The sequence below is a fragment of the Phaethon lepturus genome, unplaced genomic scaffold (assembly GCF_000687285.1).
Source record: "Phaethon lepturus isolate BGI_N335 unplaced genomic scaffold, ASM68728v1 scaffold19439, whole genome shotgun sequence".
Lineage (NCBI taxonomy): Eukaryota > Metazoa > Chordata > Aves > Phaethontiformes > Phaethontidae > Phaethon > Phaethon lepturus.
In genome coordinates, this window is record NW_010562989.1 from 24,922 (window position 1) to 37,426 (window position 12,505).

A 12,505-nucleotide genomic window follows, 5' to 3' on the forward strand; every position below is an offset into this window, starting at 1 on the left:
TTCAGTAAGCTCAAGGCTTTCTTTACAGATTAGTCTCTCTCAGGCTCAAGTGGTTTGGTTCTAGCTCTGATTTTGCAACCTATAGCTTTGTTTTCTTATTTGTCCCTCAGTCACAGCTACTGGGAACTGGGATCAGTCTAGTGTCATAGCAGGGTGACTGGCAGCACGGTAGGTTAGCAATCACAGCCTCTCATCCTTTGCTGACTCCTGCCCCTTCTTCTCCCTCCCACATCTCAAGGATGAGCACAACAGCCAGCCAAGACAGACACCTCTTGGAAAACCCACTCCTCTCTCAGCTGCTTTGACCTCTTTGCCCTCACAGTCACCTGCTTTCTGTAACACTGAGCAAAAGGCCAAGTTAAAAGCAGAAGTTAAGCAATGGAAAAAAGGCAGAGGCAGGGGAACCCCAACACCATCTGTACCAGGTTGTCAAACAAAACACCTGAATAATTAGTCCTTAATCAAAGCAGCATCTTGAAGAAGAATCGGATTCAGCTGCCTCCTGTTCTTATGCTTTGCACTAACTGCTCTCAAATTTCCACAAGCCCTAACACCCCGTCAGCCTCTGCAGCTCACGAGAAGTGGGGGAAGAGGGCAAGACTCGAGGCTTCAGAGGGTCAGCAGACATGAATGCAAATGCACACGCCTCGGAGCGACTGGTGCCCAGCACAAGGAGAAGCTGCGGCATGCAGCTATTTCTGTTGACAACATGAGATGAGCTCATGGAAAGATATGTTTTTAAAAGGCTTCCCAAGGTGGCCAGGGTATTTTTAGTGATACTGTTCACCAAGCGCTTATCAGAGACCATAGCAACAAGTCTACATTGAGTTATAAATACCAAGTGGGCTAGGGGAGGGTGTATCAGACTGACCATCCAGTAGCAGAAAGCTAAAATGACCCTGCTATGTTATTAAAGACTGAATACCAGTGAGCTCTCAGTTATCAAAGGTGGCTGTGCTGGTATATCACAGCCAATAGCAAGCTCCAAGCTCACAGCAACCTGTGCAAGGACGAGTTATTCTTACACTACTGCAAGAGCATCTCTGAGCTACAGCTGTGCACACATGCACAGGAAGGGAGCCAGGAGCCAGGGGTGGCATCAAGCTGGTCTCCCTTTTTAGCAGGCATCACTTGAGCTAAGCATCCAAATCAAGGCGCTTGAAATTAAGCATGATGGCTGTTGTGATCAGCAGGCTGTTTGGAAGGCCATTTCTTAGCCAAACAGTTCAAAATGATTTTCTAGTGACCCTGAAAGTAATTTCTACTGACTAGGGTCAGTAGCAAGACTCATTCCTTTAGCAGTTGTGCTAGAACTAAGCATGTGCATAAGACTGTCCAAAATGTTTAGAATATACAGATTTTTCTTTCTCTGCATAGGCCAAGACTTAGTTACAGTGCTTTAAAAGAGCCACGTGCCTCCATGCCCTCTCCAAACTGCCTAGTGTCCCCTTCTAAACTTAAAGCTTCTGCTCGTGAAGCTGCTGGGGGTGCTGCCTCCTGGCTTACAGCCACTCCAGCAGCAAAAGCTGCTTCCCAGCCACTTTCTGCAGCCTTTTGGAGTGGTCAGCAGCAATTTAAATGAATGAAGCAAAAGCACTAAACCGTGATGACATACTGATGTCTGGGGAGAGCGCATGTTGTGTAAGATCTGCCATCAGCAACCCTGACATTCCCTTCAGGCCCTCTGTGCCATGACCTTGGCAAGGGGCTTCCTGACAGTCACTTTCTTTTTAGCTGCTCTCCCAAACCCTGATGTCCAGCTTCTCTAATTGCAGCTTTTTCTTTCTTTGCATACGAGTTGTCCTTGTCTCTGGTGTGCAGATGCAGGGCTTAGGGACCTCACAGAGGCACTTAAGGGCACGTAACAGCCTCACACAAGCCTGAGGCTCGGAGGAATGGAGGAAATGCTGACCTGCACTGTTGCCTTCACATTTGCCACCTCCTTTCAAGAAATAAAAGGGGAATTCTGGATCTCAAGAAAGGTGTTAGGCTGGAAAAGGCTGAAGCAGACTACCCCCAGAAAATGTGGACACCAGACAATGGTTTCTACATTGGACTCGACATCTGGGTGAACACAAGGACTTCCCCAACCTGGACACTGTGAGTACCTGTCATTGGAAGAGAAATCCATTCCTAGGACAATGCTCTCTTCGGTGTCTTGTCTGCCGTTGGTGGACACTACCACCATGTATCTAGTGCGGTTCTGGTAGGTACTTTCCAGTCTTACAGCCTAAGGAAAGGAAGGGAAGATATCAGCAGTGCAGCCAGCAAAACACTCACTATTACCGTTACAAGCCACCTTTTCATGCTAAGTGACAGGCGCAGAAGCAGTGATGCAGTTTGCACTAGTACAGATGGCCCATACTTCTCAGCTGGGTAACCAGCAGAAGAGGGAGAAGCGACTTACTCTTGCACACAACAGCTGGCACGTTCCTGGTGCCTTCTGCACACCTTGCTGCAGGCCTGCTCTGTCCCACTGAGGCTGCGTTTAAACAGCAGCCTACAATGCTGGCTGCCACAGTCCTCCGACTGGTCCCAGCCTAGTGAGCGTCACGAAGCATTACACTTTTGGCGAGACAGGCACTGAACGTGCTCTTCACCTCTCAGAGGGCTTTGGCCAAAGAGTTAGAGCTTTCCTTAAACTACGACAGCTCCAACAAGACTTTCCACCAACTTCCAAGACAGCTGGACAACTAAGATCTAATTGATACGTGTCTTCCTGCTGGTCCTTTGAATCTTTTTAGCAACTTTCCCAGCACAGAAGCAACCCTATTGCCTTACAACTGACAGGAAAAGATTGCCCTATGGCTAAAGTGTACCCATGGCTGGATTCAGATTGCTCGGAAGAGGTGAAAGTCGTTGTGCTTCATTCCTCCTATCACAACCACGTGCACCCCAGTGCCAAAAGACAGATCTAGCAGGACTGGAGGATGCCTGAATTTCACCCCAAACTCCCCCAAATCAAATACTACTGACAGCATTCAGAAAGCAGCCGTGCAGCTAAGTTGTGAGTGTCAGACCAACACTGAAGCTCCTGAAAGCCTATACCGAAGCGTAATGCTCTTCCAGAAGCCACAAGGAAGCAAGAACCAAGGTGACTCCAGCAAGTCTTACAGACAGACTGCTGGTTAGTGAGGAGCCCAGGGAACAGAGCCCAGGGTTTTAGGTTTTGCCTATAAACATCTGCAGTAGGCAGCCTTTACTTGCAATGCCTTTTGGACTCTGTTCCAAGCAATTTGCAGTTATTTTAGTCACAGGATCCCAACTAGAGAAACTAGGACATCCCTAGAAAGGAAGTGTCTTAATTATGTATACTGAATCTTAACTTTGGATGGCCTAATCCAACCCCAGGACACTGTCTGGCTTCAATGTTTACCTTATTATTAAACTGCTTCTTGAACTTTGAGCTGGGCTTACAGAGAGCAAACAAGGAACCGTCAGAGCCCAGCCTTGCCCTGTGCTGCAGGCAGACACCTGCCTGCTGCAACTGGACCCAGCTGCCGAATTCCTCATGACCCAACAGCTGAAGCTTGAATTCGCATTTGACATCCTTTGCAAACTGAACCACAATTCCTCAAACACTAGTGGCCCTCTTGAGCCACCGCTTGTGTAGACACTTCTTGGTGGTCCAAAGAAGTTCATAGCTCAGAAAGCCCAGTTTAAACAGTCATTTTATCCTTAAAAAAAAGCTCACTAAATAACTGCTGTGTGGGATCTCTCAGGAGTAGGCTGCTTTTCCTGATGCGCTTCTTTAGTTTTTTCTAACTTGGTCTTAAGGCCGGACCAGCACCTCTTTGCTTAGAGGGAGCCTCCTCTCACGTCACCTGTCCACTAGCCAGTAAGTCTTGGCCACAAGATGTGGCAGAGTCTACAACACAGGTTAAAACAGCACATGGCATCCAAAACAGAGTCACTATTTCACTGGAGTGCTCTATCACAGAAGACTATGCTGAGAGCGGCAGGGAAGGCTTCCCAGTGGCATTGCAGGGAGCAGCAGCTCTAGTGATGGGGGCAGAATAGCAAGTGCAGGCAGGAGACGGTGTTGACCCTGTCTTCTAGACTTCACCAATGCGACCAAAGACTAACAGAAACTATCCAAATGCTGATGCCAGCAGACAGACATGCTCTGTACAGCAAGAGACTGTGCCCCAACCCATCTCTTTAGGATAAGTCATGCTAAAACCAGCCTTATTTTCCTTCTTGCTCCTTGAGTCACTGGGATTCCTTTGGAAACACGGAGGATCAAGGTGGTCAGGCCTTCAAGGTGTGAATTCTGCCAAAGACGGCTGTTTCTACAACTAACCACTTGTAGCAAAACAGAAAGGGTGCTCTTCAACCTAGAAGAGCAAGCAATCACCAAGGTCTTGGTGGTTAAAGTCATTATCTACATTAGGAACCAAACCTCAAACAGAAACAAGGACTTGCCTAAAAGAGGAGCAGGCAGACAACAGCTGCCCTGTGTCCGGGGCATCCACACACGAGCTCTGTTCTGCTTCTCTTCAGGACAGTCCAGCAGCAAGAAGATTAAATTAACCTACATTACTTTGCTAAACCAATTTGGCTAGCAGCGATGGGAAGCGTGGTCTTAATGCAAGACCCTTTAGAACAGGGCTAGACAAACAGCCATCAAAGGTCACGTAGCTTCAAGTCAGTGGGGTGGGATTTTCAGAAGGCCAATTAAGAGAAACAGGGCACGGCTTACTGTGGCGCTCTAGATTCAACACTTACACCCTTCCCACAAAGCAAAGAACCATGATTGCAGCTGATAATGTTTTTTGCTAAATTTACTAGAATTACAAAAAACCGGGAAACTTGACATTGTAAACCAGCCAACCTCAATAGTTACTACTGGAGCTCCAACATGCCCATCAAATCATGAACTGGTCTTTTATCTTTTCATTAAGCTCTAGTTCATATGCTCACCCAACAGTAGGAACACACAAAGTCAGTGATCTGATGCCTTTTAAATGAAGGTATTTGAAATCCCAGTCAATCTAGGGAGGATGGCCCTAGCTTCAGAGACTGATGAGATGGAAGGTTCTTTCTCAACAGCTCATCTACATAGAGCTAGCTTCTTCCTCAATTTGGAGAGGTTATTTATGGTCTGTTCATGAACAAGAAGTCCTATGCAGTCCTTTCAAGGCCAGCAACACTTTTCTTAGTTTTAGGCTCACCTAAACAAAAGCTAACTTTATCTTCTGCTGCGTTCTTGTTTTGTCAGAAGTGTGACTGTGGTGTTTTATCAGCCCTTATGAACAGCACATTCCAAGAGGTAAGTTCATGCTGACCTTTCATCTTGTTCATGCTACGTGATAGTAGGTGTTTCATACAACACCACACTTCTCATTGGGATATTTGATTTGAAGACAAAAAAATTGCCCAACTTTCTGAAATCTTCTTTTATTACTGAACACGTGAGTGAACAAGTCCCCACTCTGCTAAGCTACACGAATACATTCAACCAGTTTGCACTCTTTTAACTCTACATTCAACCAGTTTGCACTCTTTAACTCATGTTCCTCCCTCCTACTGATCTTACTTTGGTACCATTGCTCTAATCCTGCTCTCATGGAAGGCTATAAAAATTCTGCCAATAGCTCCAACAGAAACAAGAGTTGTTCCAAATTTTAAGTGTAGGTTTATAGAGGATTAGATTCCTCTGCTGCTCTCTGAGCTGTGAAGTCTGCCCTCCCAATGACAGCAGCCAACGCAAGGAGAGAATGCATTTCTCAGTACTGTTTATATTTCAAATCTCATTTGTATCTACTATTTTATGAGAGAGTCTATTGCGGCTCTGCACACCCTTCATTCGTCAAGAATCAATTAAATTCAAGTAGACTATCGCACTTAACCTCATGCAAGATTTCAGCATTCCAGACGCAGCTCCGAACAAAAGGGTTTATGTCTCAGCCCACAAAGTCCTTATTCAGCTGTTAAGGCTAATTTGTCCTGAATCACACAATGTAGCCAGTGATATTGCTGAACAATGACTTGTTCAATAGCTTCCAATGTTCTAACCCTGGCTCAGATTTTGAAAAGCACCGAGAACCCCCTTTCCCATCACTTTCACTGAAATTTTAGTGACAGCAAGGTGTGCCTGATGAAGTCTGGGAGTAGGTCTTTTAGTTTGCTTACAAAGATTGCTTATGGCAAATTATTTTCAGTGGTCATTTTTAAAGTTAAAGCATTCCATAGCAACTTTGGCTGTTTCCTAGCTATACTTATAAGATCAGCCCAGCTCCAGCCCAGCTCAGGAGGATTCAGCAAACCAGAGGTGACAGAATTAACACTTCTGATGCTGGCAGTCCTACTTTGGGCATATGTTGCTAAGAAGCATCAAGACAACACAGGAAAGAAACTTCAGGTTACTGAGTGATGAAGACGCAGATACACTTCAGTCATGCCTGACCTCGTAGAGCACTTCGACATGTGCTAGACAAAATGCGTCACTGCTCTTCTTCGGCTTCTGGAGGTCTTTAGGAATGCGTATCGATGCTATAAACAGCAATGCCCAGTTTTCATTACATCATTATAGGAAGCAACGACCCAGAAAAGCAGAAAGACAAGGTTCAATATAGGCACATACCTACCTGAGGATCCTACATGCTCCTTCCTGATAAGCCATGGCCTTTTGGGATGCAACAAGTTAGGAGAGCAGAGTGAGCAACACAACTGAACTAATGTGGAAGGGCAGGTGTTAACGCTGGTCAGACATAAGACATCTGACTCAATTTAAACAGGACACCAAGCTAATTTACCAGCCTCTCTGGCAATTGTTACAGTACTTTTTGAGAGTGTAAGTACTCAGTACCTGGTTCAGACAAAGGCAGTCTTCTAGTCATACAATTTATCTCACTGAACCACCAAATAAGCAGGCCTTTCATAATTAGCTGCTTTTTTACCTTTGTGGTTGCAAAGAAGACTCCCCAAACCCACTGATGAAACCAGGCAAACACACACATGCCACTACTTTCCTGAATTACACAGGTGTATTTATCAAGTGGAACTTAACCTTCATATTCCTTAACAGCAGATAAGCAGAAAGCCAGCCTACCAGTCTGATGTTGTCTTCTGGGCGGAGCAGTATGAACATGGCCTGCAGGTGTTGCTGGAGATCCCCTGCAGGAAAGAGGGAAAGGTGAATGAGGGAAAGGTGAATGCACAAAAATAGCTTTAAATTACATGCAACTTTCTGGCTGTCCAGCCAGAGCAAACGTCCACCAAGAAACCCGACACGTCACCATGAGCGTTGTCACTTCCACCCACTCGGAGATGACAAAACTCCATCTCTTAGTCAGCTGCTCTTTGCTCCATGTGCTCGCCTGTTCCCACCTTACAATGCTCCCTCCTGCTCAGTCCTGTTATCTTTCTAACAGAAATAAAAAGCATTTCAGTAGTCTCTGTTCCTTTAAAAGAAAAGGCAAACTAGGTAGAAATGGACCCCACCCCATGGTTCAACATTCATTCTACCACACTTCAAATCATGAATCTGCCATTTCTTTTACATTGACTTAGTGCAGAACTACTAGCTAGACAAAAGTATCCCCTTTGAAGTGAGATTCAGTCCCTTCTTAGAGCAGCACATGTCCACATACGCTTAAGTACCAACCCCACTCAAAAGCAGCTAAGAATTGCCACCTGGAAAAATCAAGCAACCATAACAATTTCTAAAAAATGCCTCACTTTCACTGGTGAGGCTGAGGAAGACTGGGGGAAAAAAAAAAAAAAATCACAGTCATGCAGTAACTTAAAATCTTCCTAAAAGGAGCCAACTGTCCCAGGTTCCCAAAGCAGCAAGCATTTGAAAAACAAGTGAGATGCCTTTCTGTTGGTACTGCCAGGCTGACTTCTCAGCACTCCTCCCTGGCCTGTGGAGGGCCCAAAGTTTCCCCGCTAAGCACATTACCTCATGGGTGTCAGTAAGCGGTAACACCTCCAGCAACAACCTGTTTTTTCAATCATTACCTGAAAAATTAATCTGCATTCCCAGAAAGGAGAGTGCAAGGCTGCCAGGCGGGTGGCACAGAACAGCAAGAGGAGCCTTTACTCTTCCACCCTCTCCCACTCCCACACAGACGGGACACAGAGTTCAGGCAACGCCGCAGGGAAGAGCACGAATGCTGGAGCAAGTATTCATCACAAGTGGCTACAAGAGCATTTTCTAGGAAGGTTGACTAACCTTCCCGGCCTCCCTTTCTAATTCATCAAGGGAGCTACAATCCATGCTATTTCATGGACTTTCAGAAATACGGAAAGCCTCGAGCACGGAGCAGCATCCAGAAGTGCCACACAAGGGAAGGGGAAAAAAGGCCACACTGCCCAGCAAGAGCATGGTACCTAGTTTCCAAATGATTTTTATAGCTGGTGGAACAGCAGGGCTGAAGGGCTGTTGCAGCATCTCTCCTGATGGAACAGAGGCAAGTTTGTGTGGAGTGGGCTACACAGGACACGGCATTCCCTGCTTTCCCTTCCTTCCACCTTGAAGCACATTTCAGCATATGGCGAATGAGTCAATGCCCTGGGACTGTATTTTTAACTGGGGATGGGAAAAATTGAAGCACTCTGCAGTGCTAGGGATGTCACATACAAAGTACCAGCGGTGACGAGCACCTAGAGCTACTTCCCACCCAAAGACACCGTTCCCAGCGCTGGAGTGGCTGGCACGTGCCTCCCCAAACAGCAGTTATTTAGGGAGATGGGTAACATAGGAAAGGACAGGTCATCCATCGGATGCTTGTCCTCCCAGGGGTGCAGCGGGAGACAGGATTTCCCCACGTCCATTTTCCACACCAGTGCAAAATCCTGGCAATGCTGCTCGGTTCCAGCAAGTCTCAGCTGCTACCGCAGTGGGAATCGGTGAGAACCGGACAACAGCCACGGGCTCCTCTGCTCCAGGAGGCACCCGCGGCCTGGACGAGCCCAGCAAATATTTGACTCATGAGGCATTCGCATGTCTTAGGCAGCTTGAAATGAAAGATGTTTCACCTCAGTTTTTCCCGCCTCAAAGTGTAATAGTTCCCACCTACTGATGCCAGTAACGCAACATCAGGAGCCAGTTTAAGAGCTGACGTTTCCAGAGTTTAAAAAAAAAAACCCTACCACCAGGACTACTGCATTATCTCAATACTCGAGAGGAAGTTTCTAAGACAACCCTTTCTGCAAGGAGCTCCGCTATCCCTCATCCTCAGAAAGTTCACTGCACTCGTCCCAGCTCCCCAGCCCGCCCTGCCAGCCTCGGGAGCTCCAGAGCTAGAAAGTAAAGTATTGCTTCCTTGGCCAGCTTTAATCGACTCCCAGCATTTTTCATCCCCAAACACACAAGGCATTTTGTAAGCTTCCTGGATTAAGAAAAAGCAAAGGAAAGGTTTTAGCATGCCAGAATCAGCACAAAGATATCACATCCTGTCCCATGAAGAGTTGTCGGCTTTGCTGGCATTCATGGCATGACCGCTGTTTCCTATCACATTGTCCACCAACAAGCAGATGCTTTTGTTTCCTTCGAGCTGGCAGGCTAGGTGTAAAACATCAGCTAGAGTCAGATCTTAGAAGTGATTCACAGTATCCCAGAGATGGAAAAAGCCCCAGGGAAGTTGCATCCTTTTCTGGCCTCCTCCAGCGTTGTTGGAGTGCAAAAGCAAGCCCATCATCCTACAGAACACAGCCTGCTTGCCTGGTGGCATGGGGCGCAGGACCGCCCAGCGAGGGGAGCGCAGAGAGCTGGCACCTTATCCAGTCAATCTGCCAACTAGTGATTTCCATCGCTGAAGATGATATGATTAAAGAAATGGGTGTGAGCATTAATTATTTCCTGTTATGCATTTACTCTTTATGCTGGATTCTAGCACCTCTGATGAATTAGAAAGGGGCGTCAGGAAGGTCAGTCAACCTTCCTAGAAAATGGCTCTCGTAGCCACCTGAAACACTATTGCATCCATAGGCAGCAATTTCATACTGGAAAGTTATGTCCACTCCCCAACCCCTTCTAATTTTGTATGCCAGAGATAAGTCACGACACACACATGGCAATGAAAGTTGAGCACAGATTATCAGAGTCCAAGAAAGGAGACAGTTTTCTTTGCCACATGCTCTGCCAGCTCACTGCCAATGGCCGGTTCACCTCTCAGCGTCACACCCTCTACATCACTGTTTTAATTTTGGTGGCACAGATGTTTTGCTCAGGAAGGTGACACATTGATCCCTTGGTGTCTTGGTCTGCTGGCATATATTGCATGTTAGAAAAGTTCACAGAAAGGAAAGATGGAGTACACTCATACAAAGGTCTCTTTTCAGTGAAATCTCCAAGCACTATAAAAAAAATAATATACCATTCACATCACCTGACAAGTAGGGAAACTGAGGAAGGGACAAGTACTGATGCCTCATTAAATCTTACCCCATAAACTGATGAGACAGGAATAAAGAGCATCTTCTAAGAACAAAAATCCCATCCCTTAGGCATGCCAGCCTCTTAAATACAAAACATCTTGCTGTAAGCAATTACAACACACCAGATTTGCTTTCTTGGCAACCTGGCTTCTAAAAGCTCTGGGCTGATTAGACAAGCGACTCTATCTTCCACCAAGGTCTCCAGACCTCACGTAAGTCAGAGGTAGGTACGTAGATGAGGCAGCAAGAGGGATTCAAAGCTGTTTGTGCTGCCTTGCACGGGTTCACAAGGAAACCCCTCCAGCAGGTCTCCTCTGCAAGGTAAAGCCAAGACAGAAACTAACCTGGGCTTCAGTGACGCACAGGGCTTTGGAGATTAAAAACCAAGACATGTCACGATGAACTTGTAAAAGACTGCTGACTACTTTCACGCTGAAGACCATTTCACTTCAGTCTCAACCAGAAAGGCCAGCTTTAAATTAAGTTTCAGAACAATTTATGTTCTTTTGATAATTGGTAATAAATGCACCTCATTCAAAGCAATTTGTGTGCTGCTTGTACTACGTCTGAGTGGAAGTATGTAATTAATTGCCTTTTGACTTAAATCTCTTTCTATAAAGAGGTTTGTAAACAGATTTTCAGGTGGACCAGTCATCAGGTAGGTAACTGCCAGATGTAGAGCTAGATGACAGTCTGATGGTATCAAAGTACAAAGAAATCTACACCTGGAACCAAACCAAATCACCTTTTGGTGGTCCCTTTTTGACAAAGGAAGTTGACTCCAGCCTCTCTGTTTCTGCCCCATTTGCAAAAGCCTGAAGGTCTCAATGTTCTTTTTTCCCCTGCTGATTTTTTAATGGAAGGGAAAAACCCCACACTATCTGATCCCCGTAAAACGCCATCAGTGAATAAGCACCATATACAGAATGAAAAACAACCTTCCCCGAAATGTTTGAGTTTCATTATTCAGACTGACTTTTCAAACAAAGAGTCAAAGCAAAAAAATAAATCAAACTTTCAGCAGATAAAGGGGGTGGAATTATGACTGACTGTATTATTCACTCTGCTCACACATCTGAAAAGTCACACTTTGACTTCACTCAGAGGTTTCTCCACCACCACATAGAGGTAAGCGTCCTCCCTTTCTTCCATCGTCACTGGTTACTTTCAGATCAGGAAGGACAATGACTCATCCCATACGATAACCGCAGGCTTCCCAGTGCAATGCATGAAGGTTTTGATGGCAATCCCCCAGCTCCTCTCATACAAAAGTTACAAGACGGTATTTTGGGGGGCAGTTGTTCTCAACTCTCCATGATGTCATGATTGCTGCTCTGATGTCACTCATTCATTTGAACGTGCAAGATAAACAAGAGAGTACTGAAATCTTTTTTCCTATCAGCATTAAATATTGCAGTCTTGAGACTGGCAGGTCTAGCTTTAATACACACTGGTGTAAACAGAAATGTGTGTCATCTGGTGAGAACAAACTCAAGAACAGTGAACTTGGAAACAAAGAGTGAGCAGACAAGCCTCAGCCGTCGCATGCAACACATTACCTGCATGCTTGTTGCGCCTATGACTGATCCTGGGAGTAGACGACCCATTTCCTCGTGGCAGGAAAAGAGCTGCACCTTTCACAGTGAGGAAGCTTTCGCTGATACTGCAAGGGAAGGGACAAACAAACAGTGAGTAAGGAAAACTCTATATTGTCTCTAAAAGGAGAAAAGCAATGGAACAAGAGAGGTTCAAGGCATTGAATGCATGCTCTGTTCTTTTGCAAGGACGCGATTTAGACCAAATTACTTTCTTGGTAAAGAACTTTCCCTCACCATAAGTCCTGCAAACATTCAAAGCATAACTGAGAACAACAGGAACAGAGAAACACTGGAAAGCAGAACATATGCCTGGTGCCGTTCTGCCTGCAGAAGTAGGACCTGAACAGACAAGAGGGGATTAACCTATGGCTATATTTTCGATTTGAAAGTCATGATGAGAGATCCACATTTCTAAATGGTAATTAATACAGCAAGCCCACACATCTCTCTAATTACAGATTCTGTTAACCCTGTGCTTTGTGGTTCAGACACAGCTGATGCCCTGCAGAAACAAAACGTCT

At 45.7% G+C, this 12,505-nt stretch overlaps 1 protein-coding gene across 1 annotated transcript in view; it reads right to left on the reverse strand.

The window, feature by feature from the left end:
- Nucleotides 1–12,049, reverse strand: part of SSH2 (slingshot protein phosphatase 2) — a gene marked incomplete at its 5' end in the record, with an annotated part of 32,165 nt that extends 20,116 nt beyond the window's left edge. Inside the window, 3 exons of the mRNA XM_010294469.1 lie at nucleotides 2,109–2,230; nucleotides 7,055–7,119; nucleotides 11,946–12,049. Coding sequence (XP_010292771.1) covers nucleotides 2,109–2,230; nucleotides 7,055–7,119; nucleotides 11,946–12,049 — 291 coding nt within the window. The remainder of the gene's footprint in view (nucleotides 1–2,108; nucleotides 2,231–7,054; nucleotides 7,120–11,945) is intronic.
- Between the last annotated feature and the right edge of the window lie 456 nt (nucleotides 12,050–12,505).